The sequence below is a fragment of the Epargyreus clarus genome, unplaced genomic scaffold, assembly GCF_041222505.1.
Source record: "Epargyreus clarus isolate Ecla_fem2 unplaced genomic scaffold, WU_Ecla_fem_2.2 ptg000003l, whole genome shotgun sequence".
NCBI lineage: Eukaryota > Metazoa > Arthropoda > Insecta > Lepidoptera > Hesperiidae > Epargyreus > Epargyreus clarus.
This window is the reverse complement of record NW_027332211.1, coordinates 10,059,694-10,080,309: the sequence shown is the minus strand read 5'-3', so window position 1 is coordinate 10,080,309 and position 20,616 is coordinate 10,059,694. Positions and strand designations below refer to the sequence as shown.

At 33.8% G+C, this 20,616-nt stretch overlaps 2 protein-coding genes and 1 long non-coding RNA gene across 4 annotated transcripts; 2 read left to right on the top strand and 1 right to left on the bottom strand.

The window, feature by feature from the left end:
* Nucleotides 1-1,023: 1,023 nt before the first annotated feature.
* LOC140753506 (phospholipid scramblase 2-like) lies at nt 1,024-16,345 on the bottom strand. Of its 2 annotated transcripts, none has more exons than XM_073088160.1 (6): nt 15,686-16,345; nt 14,599-14,726; nt 14,054-14,319; nt 3,720-3,944; nt 3,086-3,247; nt 1,024-2,703 (listed from the first exon to the last, which is right to left on the bottom strand). In XM_073088160.1, exons 1-6 carry the CDS (start codon nt 15,694-15,696, stop codon nt 2,671-2,673), a joined length of 825 nt encoding a protein of 274 aa, XP_072944261.1. In that variant the 5' UTR covers nt 15,697-16,345; the 3' UTR covers nt 1,024-2,670. The 2 variants fall into 2 exon arrangements, with proteins under 2 accessions (XP_072944261.1, XP_072944272.1); XM_073088171.1 differs by lacking the exon at nt 15,686-16,345 and adding an exon at nt 15,339-15,529.
* On the top strand, nt 9,416-10,375 carry LOC140753502 (uncharacterized). The gene is made up of 3 exons (XR_012103579.1): nt 9,416-9,489; nt 9,701-9,829; nt 10,041-10,375. It is a non-coding gene; the product is annotated as an uncharacterized LOC140753502 (long non-coding RNA).
* Nucleotides 16,346-17,600: 1,255 nt separating the features above from the next.
* Rap2l (Ras-associated protein 2-like) lies at nt 17,601-19,201 on the top strand. The gene has a single exon (XM_073088140.1). It carries the CDS (start codon nt 17,946-17,948, stop codon nt 18,489-18,491), a length of 546 nt encoding a protein of 181 aa, XP_072944241.1. The 5' UTR covers nt 17,601-17,945; the 3' UTR covers nt 18,492-19,201.
* Nucleotides 19,202-20,616: the final 1,415 nt, after the last annotated feature.

The window sequence follows — 20,616 nt, the reverse complement described above, 5'->3', positions numbered from 1 at the left end:
GGCACAACGCAAGAATGTTGCAAGTAGGACATCATAATTATGGCTGTGAGCCCGTGACGGAAATAATCGCAGCAACATTAGGCACAGCGCGAGAGCATTGTGTAGCCGCACCATTAGATGCTTCAGGCAGGAGTCAAGAATTCAGGACTCAGGATGAAACTGATTTTTTTTAACTGAAATGACATTTGACACTTTGAGGTACATAGACAGTAGACTGTAGACACAATTTTTTATGGTCTAGGCTTCTCGCCGTTAGCTTCACCTTGTTTTATTATTTTTTATCACCAATGCAACTCGGTAGTGTTCTGTGTTGCTCTAGTGGTTGAAACTAAACCTCTGCCTTCTGAGTAAATGAAATAAAAAATATAGACATAAAATAGATATAAATAGTTAAAGTCAAAGAGTATAGTAACCTTAGAGTTAGTAGGTATATTGTTATAAATTAAAGAAGATAATATAGCAGACAAGCATGCAGTCCATCTGATTGTAAGTGGCTACTGCCACCTATTGACATCAGTAATCATCCCTAGATAGGATTAAATATTTTTACCTAAGGATAGACATTTTTACCTTACCACACCCTTCAAACCTGAACACAGCAGCGCTTAACATTGCGTATAATAGGTGTGGCTGTGGCGGTGGTGCCGCCGGGCTCGAACCACAACCGGTTTCACTACCTTGCAAAATATATTTCTACGAAAACTGAAAAATATGATAATTAAAGATATGCGTAAACCTTTATGTCATTGACCGTTATTTCAGCAATATCAGTAACATAAAAGCTAAGAATCCCTATTAGTAATCGAAGAGCTACATAGTAGAAGAAACCTAGAGTTGTTATTTTTATGGCTACGAAAGGTAAGTATAATCAAGCACCATTTTTAGCAGACTCTTACTACGCACGAGAGGACAGAATAATCTGACATGTTTGTTGGTGAAATCTACTACCAGAGACACCTCTACACGAGAGCGTCTATGCGGATTATTTCTCCGACCCCAAAAGTGTAGAAAAAAAAAACAGTGTATAAAATATATATTTTATTCATATAATAATTTTTCACAAACACAATAACTACACAAAATTTATGTAAACAACGAGCTTTTGCCCGCGGCTTCGTTTGCGTTACGAAGTAATATTTTCATCCCCTTGGGGGTAGAATTGATCAAAATCCTTTCTTAGCGGATGCCTACGTCATAACATCTACCTGCATGCCAAATTTCAGCCCGATCCGTCCAGTGGTTTGGGCTGTGCGTTGATAGATCACTACGTCAGTCAGTCACCTTTGAGTTATATATATTTAGACGTCTGGGCTATTACCTACCTGTCTTAAGATTAATGCATGTAAAAAGAAGGTATGTCCAAAATTGTGTCCAATTAAAATTTCAATTAGTCAGAAAAATATTCGTGGTTTGTTTTACACGGCTGGCTGGATTTTATTTTTAATAAGAGAATAAATGTACTTTATACAGAGTTCTGCTTGATTTTCACAAAGATTTTCCAAACTTCAGTACTAGGAAAAATATACCAATCTCTCATTAAAGGTAGAATTAAAATAATATAATGCGCAATGCTCGGCCTTGTAACTATAGTTTTTAAATCTGGGGAAAGGAGGTTTTCGAGAGATAACTCTTCTAGGGAAACAGCTCGGGTTGTTTCAAGATTTTAGTTACTGGTGCCAAAATCTTCCACTATCTAGGAAGATGTCCTAGCTATGTGCTACCTGCTGTATCTGCCAAACTTTTGACGTTTGAAACTGATTTGTTAATGGTGACGAGCACGAGAGTCATGCATGCAGATACGGATAATTTTAAAACGTTCGATTTAGAAGGCGTAGGACCCAGGCGACGCTAAATAGAACAGACATATATTTTGAAGATGGAACATCACAAATTTTGTATATCTGAGTTGTTTATAGTCCGCATAAAACTGCTACTCCGCTCTGAAGTTGTTGCGAGCAGGTGTAGTCATACAATTTGCTATGGCGACGCGATTCATTTCTATATTCAGAGCGGACTACGGTTTTATGCGGACTATACCTATAATAATAACATCGCTTATGACGGTATTTTACATAACGTAAAATAAGTACAAACTGCTTGTCTAACAAACAAGTGTTTATAAATGGTTATAAAAAGGCTTATAAAAATGTAAATGTTTATAAAACAATGGTTATATTAACAATAATTATGAGAAGTAGTTAAATCTATATAATAAAATGGCACAATACAGTTTATAACTTCATAGGTGGGGTGGATGGGGTAGTTGCACAGTGAAGTTCACATTCATAAGTAGAATTGTTCATATAGTTAAACTTAAAACAAAAAGTACATAATGCATTGAGGTAGAAATATTTGTACATTATTATAAAAATCGTATATAAAGAATAATGTTCTTATAAAGAAGAATACTAAAAAGGAGATATTAAGATTTGGCAATATTATATAAATATGTAAGTAATGTGTCAAATAAATGCATGAAAAAGTCTCTTTAATACCTACTTAATCAACTATTATATTAAAATCTATTAAATTAAAATAGAATAGATTGTACTTCACTGCACTTTAAGCAAAGCAATTATAAGATCCTTCATACCTAAATATCTATATTAATATACCACTTTAATATACGAAGGGAGATTCATATTTCGAGTAAAAAAAATCTTCAGGGAATCAGTTCTGTGAATGCTCGAAGAACATGAAATCCTGAAAATAAAATGTTTTAGATATAATTAGTGATATACAGTATATTGCAAAAAATTATAGTACTTTTATATAATAGAAATATAGTATTTCTATATAATAACTTCTGATTACTTATGATGCGAGGTTCCAATAATTTTATTGCGATTTTGTCCCCAAAAATAGAGTAAAACAAATAGCATAAGCCACTTCCTGTTAATTCCACTTATCTGCGTTTGTCGAACACGATAACGGGTGTTTACTGTGCGTGCTTCATTTGTGCAAAATAAATTAGACTAAATGACGTCATTTTCCATATCCTTTTATAAATGATTTGGAGAATTTTAACAGAATTTTTTCCTATCTTCCTAATTTTTTGTCGTTTAAAATAACAACATGGACTTACTATTAAGAAGGTTGCTCCCAGCAGGAGCGCTTTAACCTTGACATCGAGATCCATGGGAAACCGTACACCGAAGTTATCTGCGTCAGTAAACATCTCGCGAAGGAACCCGGACCACTGCTTGGTTATTTTACCCACTTCCATCGAGCCATCCTTGGAGTAGATCTGTAACGTATTTGTTGAAATTTTTGAACGCGAGATTATCGCTCAGTTACAGTACCTACTTATTTCCGTTATCTATTTATTATATCCGTATATTTTCACTGTTATCGTCACCGTAACTTCGTGTAGGTCACGTAAAGGCCTATCAGAATCTAAGGCCTTTTTTGTTGAGGCGGAAACCTTCAAAAGGTAACCGGTTATATGGGATTCTTACTGCACTAAAAACCTCCCCGGTGACCGTCCTCGGCACTGTGTTGAGGACTCCGAGATCTCCATACGAACGAAACCAGAGTCCTCTAACCGTGTTGCCCCGTCGGCCTGGTGAGTAAAAAGCTCGCCACATCGTCTGGTGTGTATGACGATAGGCGGCTACAGATTCTGGTCCCGGAAGTACAGGGACAATCAGTGTCTAAGGCCTATTTTTTGTTTAAGTAAAAAGTGTCATGATTTTTTCAGTCTTACTAATTCAACTTACATCAAAATCAACGTCGCTCAAGCAGGAGCACGTGCAAATCGGTCCTTTAATCTTGAGCAAGACGTCGTTGTTCACGTCCTTGACGACATAGCAGGGCTTGCAGATGGTCCACACCTGTTCTATGGTGCCGATGAGCGTGCCGGGCGGCGAGTACACCTCGAGGGTCTGCAGGCAGCACGGGAAGCAGCACCCACTGCACGCGAGTGGTCGATAAAGGTGTATCACCTGGACACAAGGTTCAGACTGGTCACAAGCAGCAAAGGAGCATGCAGTAAACCTAATGCTACGTGAAAAATGCGTAGAAAGTTAATTGTATTAGGCGTTACTTTGCGGAAACCCATGCTATTAAGTTAAGACTAAAACTACTTCGCAACAATCCGCTACAAATATGTATGATGGTATATATTTTAAATCATGCAGTATGTACCACCCTCCCTCCCTCAAAGGATGCGTGCAGATGCAAAAATTAAAAATATACACCACCATACATACCACCACCAACACGTGTTTCGCTCCAAAACGGAGCATCATCAGGGTAAGTTGACTCTACGACGGTTAATCGTTAAGTCATAAACCTAAGGTCATAACATAAGGTCCGAGGTAGTTTTAATCTTAACTTAATGAAAAATGCGTCCTGGTTATAGAGGTCCAGATAATGCTTCTTCCGAGGACGTTGGAAACTATCGTCTTGAACGACATCTGCTTCCTTACCATACTCTTCAACCAGAATATAGCTGTTATAAGGCAGATATAGTCGACGCCGTTGTTCTTAAAGAGTCGTACATACAAAATGTATTTGTCACGTCACATTCTCGAAGTACTTCTCATTAACTGTCGTTCGCTTAAACGCTTATTACACAACCCGATATGAAGGGCCCTGCATCCAGGGTGGGCGTGTACCCTAGTTAGTGCGGCGCTTATTACACTTCTCTGCAAATTGGGCCCTAACACAGTTTATACGCGAATGTCTAGAGAGATAAACGTATTGTCGCATTTAACATTATGCCGTCGTCAGTATCGAAACTTCAAAAAGTTGCTGTAGCAGTGACAACCGTGCTCGCAATAACAAATATTAAAAAAAGAAGAGAAAGATCTGGGTGAAAAGCTTTCAAATATGCAAATACTTAGCGTGCTTGAACCGGGAGATTTAAGGAATTATCTCAGAGTAGGTGCAGAACAATTTGAACACTTGTTGAGTTTGGTGACACCTTACATACAAAAGCAAAAGCAACTGAGCTCCCTAACCGCCCTAAACGTTATTACACTACCCAATCTGCAGGGCGCTTAGGGAGCTAGGCAGATCGGGATGATCCGATCGCCCTAAATAGGGACACTAACTCCCTAAGTCTTATTACACCACTCTTAGTTTGGGTTAGGGTCCCTCAAAATTGGATGGTCTAATAAGGCCTTTAACTACCTTCCACTAAATTATGACTGCGTTTATTTATGATGTTATTGTTTTTTTCGGAGAGAAGATAAATCTATTATTGAATGAAATATTATTAGAGAGCTATAAATATTGATGAGTATTTTATTATTATCCGACTGCGGAGACATGACGTATTTGATCAAATATGAGGGGTCCTTGGAGTTGAGTAAATATCGGGAGACACTTTTAAATTAATTACAACTGATACAATGCTATGTTACGCTAGCTCTACGATCATTTCAGTTACCTAATGAGGAAATAAAAAAATATGAACCTAATTATTACAAGTACATAACTATACCTACAGTACCTATACACATCGTCATGACGTACAATGAGAGATCTATAAGAATCTATTTTGAATGCCACTTGATTTATCATCAGTGGCACAGTTATTTCTGGCTCATAAGTCATAAGTATGCTATGTACCTACTTAGTATATATTTACTTAACAATAACTGCTTTTAACGTTTAACAATTTGCAAAGTTATATTTATTTTTAACTTTACTTTAGGAACCTGGCAAATAGGCGCGGTGTCATAAATATTAACTTTCATATACATAACTGTAGCTTATTCTGATACCTACTAGTTTTTATTCGCGGCTTCGTTCGCATTAAAAAAGGTAATTTTCGATCAAAGGTATCCTATGTCCTTTTCTGAAATCCTGACAACGTAATGTACAAAATTCCATGACAATTGATTATGCACTTAAGGGAGTGAAAATATGCACTAATTCACATTCTCATTTTATAATGTTAGTTAGGATTAATAATTATCTTACATATAAAATTCTCGTGTCACAATGTTAGTTACCGTACTCCTCCGAAACGGCTTTACCGATTTTCACCAAATTTTATATGCATATTCAGGAGGTCTGAGAATCGGCTACTATCTATTTTTAATTCCTCTAAGTGATAAGGGTTATTCACCCTTAACATTTTTTATTTATATGGTAACACAACGTTTGCCGGGTCAGCTAGTAGAAATATAAATATTCTTTTTTACATACACACGCACAAAAATGTTTTATCTATACGTATATATAAAAGCGAAATTCAATATAAGAGAAATACAAATATTGTAACGCTATGGAATAATACTGTGTTATAAAGTTTAATAGGATCATAATAAGGACCGGTTTTATGCTACAAGGAAATACATGCTTATATTTTTCCTTAAGACACACAACATTAACTACATTATAGATACTGGACTAGGATGGTCGCAATCTATTTAACTTGGTATGTTCCTCCTGTACAGACATCCCAATGAAACATTTCAATCTATCCTATACCTCCGCCACGATGCGAAGAGAATTCATGTAAACAAACCGATATTAGGGTCATCAAAATTTTGGTACTGTAAAAATTACTATTATCCTTGTTTTCATTTTTAATTCAACAAAAAACTTCACAATTAAATTGTATCCATTATTTCTATACCTTATTACATGCAAAGTACTCTCACAACTTTCATATTGTTGCGTATAGACAAAGATGAATAAAATATCCTTATCAGTAAGTAAGTGAAAACCCTGTAAATAAGCGTATGCCAGGTAATAAGAACTTTTGGTTACGATTTTGAAAAATCGAAACAGTCCATCAAAAAAAAAGAGTACGTAAATTTCTTTACAACCCCACTTTTACTGCTTCATTTTAAATTAGCTGCATAATAATTGCTTTATAATCCGACTATTTAAAAAACACAATTGCGTTTCGTTTTATTTAAAGTAGCAAATAATATTTTTTGAAGTGTAAGCTGACATTTTGATTTATCCACTATTTTCGTAGTATATGATTAAATTATTATTTGAAAATAATTTTATTTATACTAATGTATAATATTTTAAATATAACTTTATAATAATAGTTCATTGTTACAAATACAAAAAAAACATTTTGTTTACATTGACTGCTTAGCTATAACGAAACGCACTCTCCGAATTTGGTCGTGTTACAATGATGTTTACAACATGGCTGCTTACGATTACGAGTACTGTGCGTGTTAATATCTCTGTTATCCATTGTTATTTGTTTGTTAAATATTCCTGTTATAGTGTTGTTCTGTTATTTTGTTGAGTTTTTTTTTGTTTCGTTTTGTTTGTTTTGTTGTTCTTGTTATAATGAGTGATTCCCAACCGGGTCCGAGTGGCCTGCAGAAGTTTTCTTCTCCAAAGAAGAAACGAGCGAGGTGTTCACTCAGTTCCTCGGAGAAAACAGTTATATGTAACATTTATAAAACTATCGAAGAAATGTGGCCAAAAGATAGTTTTATATACAGTAAAGATGTCGCAAAAAAAACTGCAGAAACTGCCGGCGTACATTTGAGTACTGTGTACCGAATAATAAAAGAATATCGAACTCATAAACGAGTTTCGTCACCGACTCCAGCTCCTAAAAAGGGGACAATAATGGACAAATTGGACGATATGACCTTGAGTGGAATTCGTAGGAAGGTGCACATGTTATTCTTTGATAACGATCCACCAACAATTGAAAAAGTTTTAAATTTAGTGAACGAGGACGACAGCTTACCAAGTTTTAAAAGAACTACCTTTCAAAAAGTTTTAAATAAACTGAAGATTAAATATTTGAAACGGTCGAGACGAAGTGTTCTCATTGAAAAGGAAGAAATTGTGCGATGGCGCTTCTATTACATAGGTCAACAATTTTTTAATTTTTTTTTGTGCATGAGTTTTACTTAATATATTCTGATTATATAAGCAAATATATATAAAAAAATGAAATTACAAATCGATAATATTTGCTTTTATAGAAATTAGAGCAATTTAACATTTTTTTATTTTCGAGTCCAATAAAGTCGGTCTTGGCACACTAACGTTGTCAAAATATTGGCAAGGGGGCGGAGTGTAGTATTTCTTGCATCGCTCCTTGTGTACGAAAGTAAGTGATTGCTTATTTCAGTGGAATAACGTTATTCATTTTTTTTTTCGTTGTATCAGTCTGTACAAAATGACTTCGAGATGTTGTAAACGAGACGCCGACATATTTTATTATATTTGCGGCGAATTTATGACAATATGAGAGAAAAAGGACGATTTATGTACAAATTTAAAGATTTCCGAGGCATACCAACTTACTTCCATCTGTATACTGTATACCTGTTAAAAATCAAGATAAAAAATGGGCCTCACATATTGTGTCAGGTAACACTTGCAGAAATATTCTGAACGGTGAGTTTATATTCATTTTTTTAATTTAATAGCTATTTTGTAATAACTTTAATTAGGTTTTAATATGGTACGTTTTATTGTAGGTTGGTACCGAGGTGAAAAAAGAGCAATGAAGTTTGCAGTGCCAAGATTTTGGAGGATACTCAGTAATCATCGCATAGATTGTTATTTTTGTATTGTGAATCCACACAAAGATAATAAAATCAAAGAAAACATATTATCCGGATCTACCAACGAATGTTTAGTGTTGATTAATAAGTACTTGCATTCTATTTTAAAATTTCTGTTATAAGAATGTATCATTAATTGATGTTTGTGTATCTTTTAATAAATCAACTGTGTCCATTTTTCATGTATTATTGAGCGTTTCCTATCTTTAAAATTATATAAAACAAATTGTGTGTGATATATTATCGATCTTTTTTATTCGTTTGAAGGACTTATTGCTGCCATTATGTGTAGAATATAACATCGTTCAAATGTCCGCACGGCTTTTATGGTTATGGTCTGCAAAAGGCAGAGTTCTTATGGGCGACGGGAAATCGACTGTCTCAGATTCTAGTGCACACTCTCACGGACAGCGGCGATGTTTTCGGCAGATCTTCCGTTTCGTTGATATACGAATGTTAGTCAATCATTTAATGACCCAGTAGACTTTAATTTATCCACCAGATTGCGAATAGTCCTCTCGGTAGGACGATTATGGCGACCACGCGGTAGCGGACGATTGTAGCACGCGTTGCCCGAACAGAATAGCTTTTTGATACAATAATTTTATTATTTGTTCATGTTGTTGAATGCTATAAACGTCCATGGTAATTTGGCAAAACAAACTGAATAAATTAAAACTAATTTGACAGATTTTGCTTCAGTAAGATGACCGTTATCAACTTTCAAAGTTCGGAAGTCCTTGTTAGAAGACCCTATATTTTCATTGATTTGAATTTTCCAATTTGTACACATAAAAGTAAATTCAGAACTATTTTCTATTCTTTTTCTTATTTCTAGGTATAAAAGGAATAAAAATAACGTATGTATAACCCATGCTCAAAAATTCTGTAGACCGGTGTTATCTTCAAAAAATGTTAAGGATGAGAGAACAAAGACGCAAAATTTATTATTTGGATGAGACTTGGGTTAACGAAGGTACATAAACAATTTTAACTTATTTTTTATATAGAATCAATCATTTCTGTATACTTATTGATCTTTATTTAAACAGTAACCATATAAATTATTATTAATAAGTAGAATTTAAATGTCATAATCAATATTTTATCACATCTTTGGCACACACTGTGTATAAAATTATTTATATTAAAATAATTTAAAGCAATAATATATTATTTGGTTTCAGGACATACAAAAAGTAAAATATGGCAAGACCTTTCCATTGAGTCTGCTCGACAAGCCTATCAGGAGGGACTCTCAACTGGCTTGAAAGCTCCATCGGGAAAAGGGAAGCGCTTGATAGTTGTACACATTGGTATGTTATCATCCTAATATTGTTAGCTTAAGATCACATAATTTTAGATGTGTGTTATCATGGAATTGAAAAAAGTTTTGTAAAAAAATAAACTCATGCATAGCTAATCACGTTAACGTAAAAGTATAGTTTCTATGCCATATAGTCAATATATGATCACTAGACTGCTACATGTACTTTTCACATTTTAATATTTATCATTTTTTTATAGGTAACGAGGATGGATTTGTGGAAAATGCAGACTTAATTTTCGAAAGTAAAAAAGGTGAAGGCGACTATCATAGAGAGATGAACTCGAAGGTGTTTGAAGAGTGGTTCTCTAGAACTCTGGAAAAATTAGAACCAAACTCCATAATTGTAATGGACAATGCCCCATATCATTCTCGACGCTTGGAACGAGTTCCTTCTATGAATTGGTTAAAAAAAGACATACAAAGTTGGCTAACAGAAAAAGGTATCTCGTTCCAAGCAGAGATGATAAAAGCACAGCTTATCGACTTGGTAACACCTGAACGGGAAAAATACTCAGCATTTGTATGCGATACAATGGCAGCACAACATTGAGGTATTAAGATTACCACCGTACCATTGCGAATTAAATCCTATCGAGTTGATATGGGGCGAAGTAAAAGGCCATGTCGCAGAAAAAAACAAAACATTTAAAATAATTGATTTAAAAAAAATATTAAGTGAAGCAATTAAATCTATAACTTCTGCGGCATGGCAACAATGTGTCAATCATGTAATTAAAGAGGAAAAGAAAATGGCAGAACTTGACGGCATTTCAGATAATGTAATTGACAATTTTATTATTCGAGTGACAGACAGTTCAACAAGTCCATCAAGTTCTGCCAGTGATGAAGAAGATGAATAATTTATTTATGATGGTATTCTTTCCCGTTTGATGTAATTCCCGTTTGACGTAAATTTGATGAATAATAACAACATGTCTGTAATTTTGAACAAGACTCTTACAAACTATAATAATTACAATCTGGAGTTTACTAATATCTGCATTCTCTTTATATATAAAAGTACTAACTGGACTAACCTTCGAAATTTCTTCAGGAGTCTTATTCAAAATCTATAATGGGCGGCCAAAAAACCTTAAGGATTTGTATTTTTACATGATGTATTACATACTTGTAATTTGTGCTATTTAATTTGATCATTTTAACCCGTTCATACATGTAATAATAGCTAAATAAATATGTACAAAACTCCAAGTTTTTATTTTTATTTTTAGTTACTACTAAACCAATTTCAATTTTATTTTCCAATCTACTCTGGGAGTAGAGTATTTACTAACTTACAGTCTATTTATTCTCTTAGAGTCCAAATACGAGACGTGTACATATTGCCATGGAGGATATTAAACTACCAAAACGGAGCATCATCAGGGTAAGTTGACTCTACGACGGTTAATCGTTAAGTCATAAACCTAAGGTCATAACATAAGGTCCGAGGTAGTTTTAATCTTAACTTAATGAAAAATGCGTCCTGGTTATAGAGGTCCAGATAATGCTTCTTCCGAGGACGTTGGAAACTATCGTCTTGAACGACATCTGCTTCCTTACCATACTCTTCAACCAGAATATAGCTGTTATAAGGCAGATATAGTCGACGCCGTTGTTCTTAAAGAGTCGTACATACAAAATGTATTTGTCACGTCACATTCTCGAAGTACTTCTCATTAACTGTCGTTCGCTTAAACGCTTATTACACAACCCGATATGAAGGGCCCTGCATCCAGGGTGGGCGTGTACCCTAGTTAGTGCGGCGCTTATTACACTTCTCTGCAAATTGGGCCCTAACACAGTTTATACGCGAATGTCTAGAGAGATAAACGTATTGTCGCATTTAACATTATGCCGTCGTCAGTATCGAAACTTCAAAAAGTTGCTGTAGCAGTGACAACCGTGCTCGCAATAACAAATATTAAAAAAAGAAGAGAAAGATCTGGGTGAAAAGCTTTCAAATATGCAAATACTTAGCGTGCTTGAACCGGGAGATTTAAGGAATTATCTCAGAGTAGGTGCAGAACAATTTGAACACTTGTTGAGTTTGGTGACACCTTACATACAAAAGCAAAAGCAACTGAGCTCCCTAACCGCCCTAAACGTTATTACACTACCCAATCTGCAGGGCGCTTAGGGAGCTAGGCAGATCGGGATGATCCGATCGCCCTAAATAGGGACACTAACTCCCTAAGTCTTATTACACCACTCTTAGTTTGGGTTAGGGTCCCTCAAAATTGGATGGTCTAATAAGGCCTTTAACTACCTTCCACTAAATTATGACTGCGTTTATTTATGATGTTATTGTTTTTTTCGGAGAGAAGATAAATCTATTATTGAATGAAATATTATTAGAGAGCTATAAATATTGATGAGTATTTTATTATTATCCGACTGCGGAGACATGACGTATTTGATCAAATATGAGGGGTCCTTGGAGTTGAGTAAATATCGGGAGACACTTTTAAATTAATTACAACTGATACAATGCTATGTTACGCTAGCTCTACGATCATTTCAGTTACCTAATGAGGAAATAAAAAAATATGAACCTAATTATTACAAGTACATAACTATACCTAAAGTACCTATACACATAGCTGCTTGACATCATGACGTACAATGAGAGATCTATAAGAATCTATTTTGAATGCCACTTGATTTATCATCAGTGGCACAGTTATTTCTGGCTCATAAGTCATAAGTATGCTATGTACCTACTTAGTATATATCTACTTAACAATAACTGCTTTTAACGTTTAACAATTTGCAATGTTATATTTATTTTTAACTTTACTTTAGGAACCTGGCAAATAGGCGCGGTGTCATAAATATTAACTTTCATATACATAACTGTAGCTTATTCTGATACTAGTTTTTATCCGCGGCTTCGTTCGCATTAAAAAAGGTAATTTTCGATCAAAGGTATCCTATGTCCTTTTCTGAAATCCTGACAACGTAATGTACAAAATTCCATGACAATTGATTATGCACTTAAGGGAGTGAAAATATGCACTAATTCACATTCTCATTTTATAATGTTAGTTAGGATTAATAATTATCTTACATATAAAATTCTCGTGTCACAATGTTAGTTACCGTACTCCTCCGAAACGGCTTTACCGATTTTCACCAAATTTTATATGCATATTCAGGAGGTCTGAGAATCGGCTACTATCTATTTTTAATTCCTCTAAGTGATAAGGGTTATTCACCCTTAACATTTCTTTATTTATATGGTAACACAACGTTTGCCGGGTCAGCTAGTAGAAATATAAATATTCTTTTTTACATACATACGCACAAAAATGTTTTATCTATACCTATATATAAAAGCGAAATTCAATATAAGAGAAATACAAATATTGTAACGCGATGGAATAATACTGTGTTATAAAGTTTAATAGGATCATAATAAGGACCGGTTTTATGCTACAAGGAAATACATGCTTTTATTTTTCCTTAAGACACACAACATTAACTACATTATAGATACTGATACTACTAGGATGGTCGCAATCTGTTTAACTTGGTATGTACCTCCTGTACAGACATCCAATGAAACATTTCAATCTATCCTAGTGCCTAAATCTGAAGCCCATTAGTTAATCATTTAACACCTTTAGCTAAAGCTAGAGCAGAAGCGGAAGGGTAAAAATCCCTAAGTAATTCAGTTCCGTATTGACAGAAAAGTTAATTGAAAAGCAAATAATATAACGATTTTTTAAAATCATATTTGATCAAAGATTTTTGACCAAGTATATATTACGAACAATTTCTACATATATATGATTATGACACCTCTACATTATGATAAGCAGAATTTGGCCAAAGGCGAAGCTTCGATGGGACATTTTATTTCTTTCTAAAACGGCTACAGAGATTTATCGCATATGAAATAAATGCTAAATGGCATTAATAAAAATGCTTAACTATTGAAAATATGTGTTTTTTTTTTTCGTAAATTTGAAGTTAATAAGAGGTATTAAGGGACCGCACCATAGATCTTCCGCAAAAACATTATTTTATTTTTAATTGAGTAGGTTGTTGAAGACGATTTATAAAAAGGATGGTATAAAGTTAGGTAGGTATATACATATTAAGAAAAGTAGAAGATGACGCTTTTTACATTTATAATATAGCTATATACATACCCTTTTGATTGTAATGGATGACACCTAAATTAAACAATTAAAGATATATTTACCTCGTTCCCAAAGTTATCTAAGATTTTCATATCAAACGGACGCGAGGGTCCACAGCAATTCCTGGTGCAACAATCGGTGTCTTCCTTTGCAAAATACACTTTTTGGCCGACACTGTTTTTTATTGTGTACTTATTATTTGTTTCATAGCCAAAAATAGCCTCCATCACCTCAATCTCTTGATGGATCAGAAGTGTATCAATCATAGTAAGGTATTCCAAGCCAGGTGGACAGTTTCTGTTCCCTTGTGGTACATCCATCCAGGCAACTGAAAGGATTTTTTACAGTATTTTTTGATTTATTTTTACCTTTCCATGTAAACAACAAAGTAGCCTTTATATTATATCCATTTAGTAAACCTATTTACTGTTTATTATGATCATTTACTACTGATCATTGTAATGTCAGAAGATGGCAATGTTTAGAGTAGAGATATATGTTACGACTATTTTGTTGCTTAGTCCTTGGGAATGTCCTTAAAGTATTTAGACTATACACTATTATGTCATAAACTCTGTTTGATGTTATAAGATCAATTAAATTATACCTTGAACAGGCTGTTGTATAATAGGACCAGGTGGCACGGGAGGCTGGGACCGATATTGTGCCATATCAAAACCTGGCTCCTGTGGGTTATTAGGTTTGTACGCATTCTCTTGATTTGACATCCTTGTTCTGAAAAGCAATATAACCTGATAAATCTTATATAGTTATAAAATTCTTGTGTCACAATTTTAGTAACCGTACTCCTCCGAAACGACTTTACCGATTTTCACCAAATATTATATGCATATTCAGTAGTTCTGAGAATTGGCTACTATATATCTATTTTTCATACCCCTAAATGATAATGGTTGTTCACCCTTAACATTTTTTAATTTATATGGCAACACAACATTTGCCGGGTCAGCTAGTGTGATCTAAAATAGGAGTTCTTGTTAATTTAAGTCACTTAGCAAATATAATTAAAAGTATTTTCTATAATTCAAAACACAAACGTCTATTCGCCTATCTTTGATAAGGGTCAGTGAATTACATATTACCAATTAAGTATGTACTAATTCATCAATCAGCAAGGCACATGTTCATTAAGCATGTGTATTTTTAGATACCAAGTTAAATTATCATCACAATTATTGTTGATTCTTATAAAATTTCAACAAATTAAATTGTCTTTTAAATTGATTTATTTAGTGATTAATAAATAGATAAAATAGATAAGTAGTTTATTAGCAAGTACATTAAATATAAATAATCCTGATATAAAAACCTTAGATATTTACGTACCCAACTGTGTTTTTTCAAAATGAATAGTGGTATTAGACAAATTCAATGTATTTCGTGAAATGTTTAAAATCTTTCCTCCCAATACACAAAAGGTTAATACTGCTCTGTTTCAAATCCTAAGTTATACTGGATTCTTTCAATCATTATCACAATAATAAGTTGCATGGTTTTCCCTGACAAAAATAAACTGGCCAATCCGACCACTATTATTATTACCGGTATTACCAGTTATATGCTCCGTCCTTGTCTGTCAGTACTTATGATAAATTGGAAGGGTCATATAGGTTAACTTATCATCTAAACAGTTATAAAATTGATTGCAATATCAATTTCATTAATTTACTTACCCATTAGTCATCCAAATTTCTGAATTTAAAAAGTTTTTTCCACTTGACAGTTGTTTTTAAAATAAATATGCGAGCTTTCATGTGTGGGTAATGCAAAGTAATATATGGGACAAGAATGTTTGTATTATCCTTGAGCATGGAGCATGCAATCCATGCGTTATTCATATTGTACGAAATCCTCATATTCTTCATCTAATTTCAAGCAATTAATAATTGGGATTATTATTTCCGCATTTACTTATATTTAAGACACAAGTACGATTTCAAACGAAGGAGAGACCAAAAAATCGTTTGTAATATTTGAAAGTATGGTGCAAGAATTGAAATGTATTCAGGTACATGAATAAAATAAAATCAAAACAATCAATTATAGGACTAAACTAATAATTAACTAGAGATTTGTATGTTTTGCAATTCATAGAATCTTAGGTTTTGTTCACTCTCTGGGAGTTTCTGGAGCAGGTGTCCCTTGAAAGCCTTGTTATTAAAGAATATGTCTATGATCTTAGATCATTGATCTTCGACGCCAAAGTTCAGTAAACTTATAGCCAAAGCAATAATGAATAAAGTTGATCATGTACATTATTGTTATTATATTGTAACAATGTATCAATAATATAAATCTAGAAATTCATGGACAAATGACAACTGTCAGCACTCAGATTGAAGGATGTTATGTCGTTTACTGACAGACTGACACATGGAATAAGGACTGTATTGTATTATCTATGGTTAAGTCCGACACACATGTGCATGTTCTGTGCTTGTGAGACACTGGCGACTTTCGGAAACAGTAATTTGTCGTTAGTTTCATAAGTGAGTTTTAGGATTCTTCAAGTAAAATGATTTAAGTTTTTAAATGTAGTAGGGAATCGAACTCCTAGCTATGGAGTCGGGGGTACGGTTCCCCAAGTATAATATTCCTGCTCTATAGCTGGGGGCTCGATTCCCCAGGTATAAACACGAAAACACGTATGATTTTTGTCGATAATATAAAATCAGAGATATTTTAACTGTTAATTATTTGTAACTTTAGTGAATTTAAAATAGTACAAGCAATTTGCATTTTCAGTCAATCCACAATTTTGGTTTGCTTTCTTTCCGATTACTTTAAAATGTTAAGATACCATCGCACAGTGTAATTACGTGATTACTAAATGATTGATGTGATACGTGATTACGTTTGGAGTTTATCGAAATATAATCGTTATATAAAAATACGAATATGTTATTCGTAACTATTTTAATTGATAATGGTAAAATTTAAATGATTTTTGACATATGGGAAGGTCTTATTATATTTTTAATAATATATCTATCTATTTACAAACTTAAAATATATATACAATATACACAAAAAATATAATTTAAACAAAAAAAGAAATATTAAAACTAAAATAATTAAATATAAAACAATGAGTATATGGGAAGTATTTTAGATATTTGATTTATTTTTGAATGACAGACATGTATGACAACTTAAAGGTAAATGCTACTTCCGTTAAGGTGTTGCCATGTATAGTAAATTTCCTAAGTCCATTGTGGCGAAAATTATATAAAATGAATATCAAATAGTTTATTTGCAATATCTGTTGTTTTTGTTATTAATAAATACTCTTACCTAAGTAAGTTTTATCTATAAGAGAAAATCGGAATTTAAATTTAATAGTCCTTCAGTTTTTAAAATAATATACATTATAAATAGCATATAGTAGAATGTTAGCAATAATAACACTTAATTGTAAATTAGGTATTCATTAATTTTCACGTCTTAATAAAACCAAACAACATCGTAAAAGTAAGATGAAAAAAGTTGTTTATAACAGCTGAGCATTGTTATTGTTTTGACGTTTAGTTTATTGGTGAAATTTATTTTCATAGAGTAGTAACACTGGCATCCGGTTTGGTAACAATTTCCATTCACCAATCACACCATTGCAATAGAGTGCATTGACCAACCTGCTGTTGCTGCCAATTCCAGTAAAGAGCAAGTCAGTTGGATAGATGTTTGCTTCCGCGTTTGTACTTTCGAGTGTGAAGTGACTAGCGCACCGCCGCGATGCTATCAAAGCTGTTTTGCCACTCATCCAACTAAATAAAATGGCGTCGCTGTTTATCATTTAGTTAGCATCCTTTATGTGCACGTTCCTTAGTGATCGCATTCGAGTGAGTCATAAACCAACATAGCAATGACATTTTTATAGCACAGTGTGGATACGTTTAAAAGAAGACTGGTTATTGTGATTTATACAACACAACAATGCGCGAATTCAAAGTAGTCGTGCTGGGCTCGGGTGGGGTCGGGAAGAGCGCCCTGACCGTGCAGTTCGTCTCCGGATGCTTCATGGAAAAATATGACCCCACGATAGAGGATTTCTATAGGAAAGAAATCGAAGTGGACAATTCGCCGTGTGTTTTAGAAATATTAGATACCGCCGGAACGGAGCAGTTCGCTTCGATGCGGGACCTGTACATAAAGAACGGCCAGGGGTTCGTAGTAGTGTATTCATTAACAAATCATCAGACGTTCCAAGATATCAAGCCCATGAAGGAATTGATAACGCGCGTGAAAGGTTCCGAGCGAGTGCCCATTCTGCTGGTGGGCAACAAGGCCGACCTGGAGCATCAGCGCGAGGTGTCGCAGACGGAGGGCTCTGCGCTCGCGCAGATGTGGGGCTGCCCCTTCATGGAGGCGTCCGCCAAGAGCCGTACCAACGTCAACGAAATGTTCGCGGAAATAGTGCGCGAAATGAACGTTAGTCCTGAAAAGGAAAAGAAACCTTATTGTTGTTGTACAGTGCTTTAATATATAGAGTGTAATGTGGCATTTATTTCTCGTAAGACTGCTGGGGCGGGGCGGCGAGGAGGCCGCCGCGGCCCGACGGGGGCGGCCGGCGGGCCCCGCGCCCCGGCCGTGGCGCTCGCGATGCGCGTCATATCACGTTGTTAATATCTTTGATACATACCATTGTCCAAACGAGGTGCTTTATCTTATATTTTCATACTTTAGTACTGGTAGATACTCCCGCAGTAATCATTATCGTATGGAACGAACGAATACGTAATTCCTGATGGGAATGTGTATATGTAGCCGCGAACGAGGATCACGATATTAGCTTTATTTTGTTCTTCAGAACGGGACACGTGCAGAGGCTGTGTCAGTTTGTAAACAACAATATGTAATGTAAAGTAATGTTAGTCAACTTTGTATATAATTTCATGAGATTAATGATGTGGAAGAAGGAGGACGGTTTTAGAGAATTAAAAAGCCATCCAAATATGCAATAATCTTATATGATTGTGTAGAGTGAAGTGCGATGAGTAAGCGTTTACACCTAAGTCATCTTTCAGATTGTTTTACTGTGTAAATTATGTTTATATGAGAAATCAGTAATCAAGGAAATGCAGACTTAAGATTTGTCAGTTGCGTGATTGTGTTTTAAAAGTCTACCAGGATTTGTGATAATACATATAACAAAGTATCTATAATAAAAGTTTTAAGTGGGAGATTAACAAGTGCAGTTTTATTCTTCGTAAGCTCAGGTAATCTATTCATATTCAATGGTATCATATGTTGGAAAATTATAATAGTTATCCATTCACTGTTTGAAAACAAGAAAATTTGTACATAGTATAAGATGATTTTACCAACAAGAAATATTGTAATTTTCCAATATATGAATAAAATATTCATTCTGCTTAGTGTGATTTTAAGCATGTTTTTTAGAAATGACACTAGAGAGCCATCCTTTTTTCTTATCCTAAAGTTTGAAAAACTTTGACAACATATCTGGAATAGTTTACCAGTCCATACTTAACTTATTTTGGTGGCTCATTTTTTATTATCGCAAACAAACTTTTCAGTGCTTTTAAATCATATTCTAGTCATCATCAGTGTGTTGTTCTCCATTTAGGACTCTATTTAGTTTAATAAACATACTTTTTTTTATAATACTAAACAAATACACAAAGTTCATAACTGTAGTCATTAATATGAGCCCTCTTAGATTTCATAAAGAAATTTATGATAGCGATAATATATTTCATCAAGTGTTAAGTATTTTCTGTGAATACAAAAAAAATGAAAGACAATTAACAATATGTCATGTTTTGTTTACGTAATTCTTTTTTCGTCAACTCAAAATACATTATATCACATAGTGAGAGTGGGAATGACCTAAGGTTTATTTGTTTACATTTTTTAATTTTACATTTTGAAACACTGAAACGGTCACTGTTCTCCTGTAAAGATGCCTGAGTTAGAGTTATGTTTAAACTCATGTCAATGTTGCCTAAATTGTTCATTAAATCAGAAAAGCTTTATGACTGATATCAAACACATTTTATGAAGAGATTTATCGATAAATGTGTGGGCTGATCCATGCCCATTATTAATAGTAATCTATCTGAATTTTAGCATACTAAAGATTGAAAGTTAGCTATTTCTGGTAGGGGGAAATTGTCAATGTTGATTTTTGATGGAAAAATAATTGTATTGATTCATTATTAATCATGGATGTTAATCACTTTTGTTTTGCCACTTTTTAGATTAGGATTCGATTTTTTTAGATGAGGTATCTCATTACTCTAACTATATCAACATTTTGTAACAATAACAAATTCTTTTCATGAGACTGTTGTCTGCATTATTATTTATTGAATGTCATAAACATTTTGTTAATTCTCTTTAATACAAATTTTCCTATATATTTCATATATATACTACTATATATTTCATACTTGGTCATTATTATACATAATTATGCAAAATGAATATTGGTAATATTACTTGTAATATTTGTTATGTGTGTGTCACATAAATTCATTATTTAGTGTGTTCACAATAATGAAAATGTTTAACAAATTTCTAGACTGTCTTTTTATAGTAACATTTGACTAAATGGTCCAATAATTTCAAATATTTATCTGAT

Bases quoted from the DNA above. Each gene is read 5' to 3' on its own strand.
- Rap2l (XM_073088140.1), top strand. From the start codon at position 17,946: ATGCGCGAATTCAAAGTAGTCGTGCTGGGCTCGGGTGGGGTCGGGAAG.
- LOC140753506 (XM_073088160.1), bottom strand. The intron at 14,320-14,598 runs GTATAATTTAAT...AAATCCTTTCAG, and splicing joins TATACAACAGCCTGTTCAAG to TTGCCTGGATGGATGTACCA. The intron at 3,248-3,719 runs GTAAGTTGAATT...AATACGTTACAG, and splicing joins TGAGCGACGTTGATTTTGAT to ATCTACTCCAAGGATGGCTC.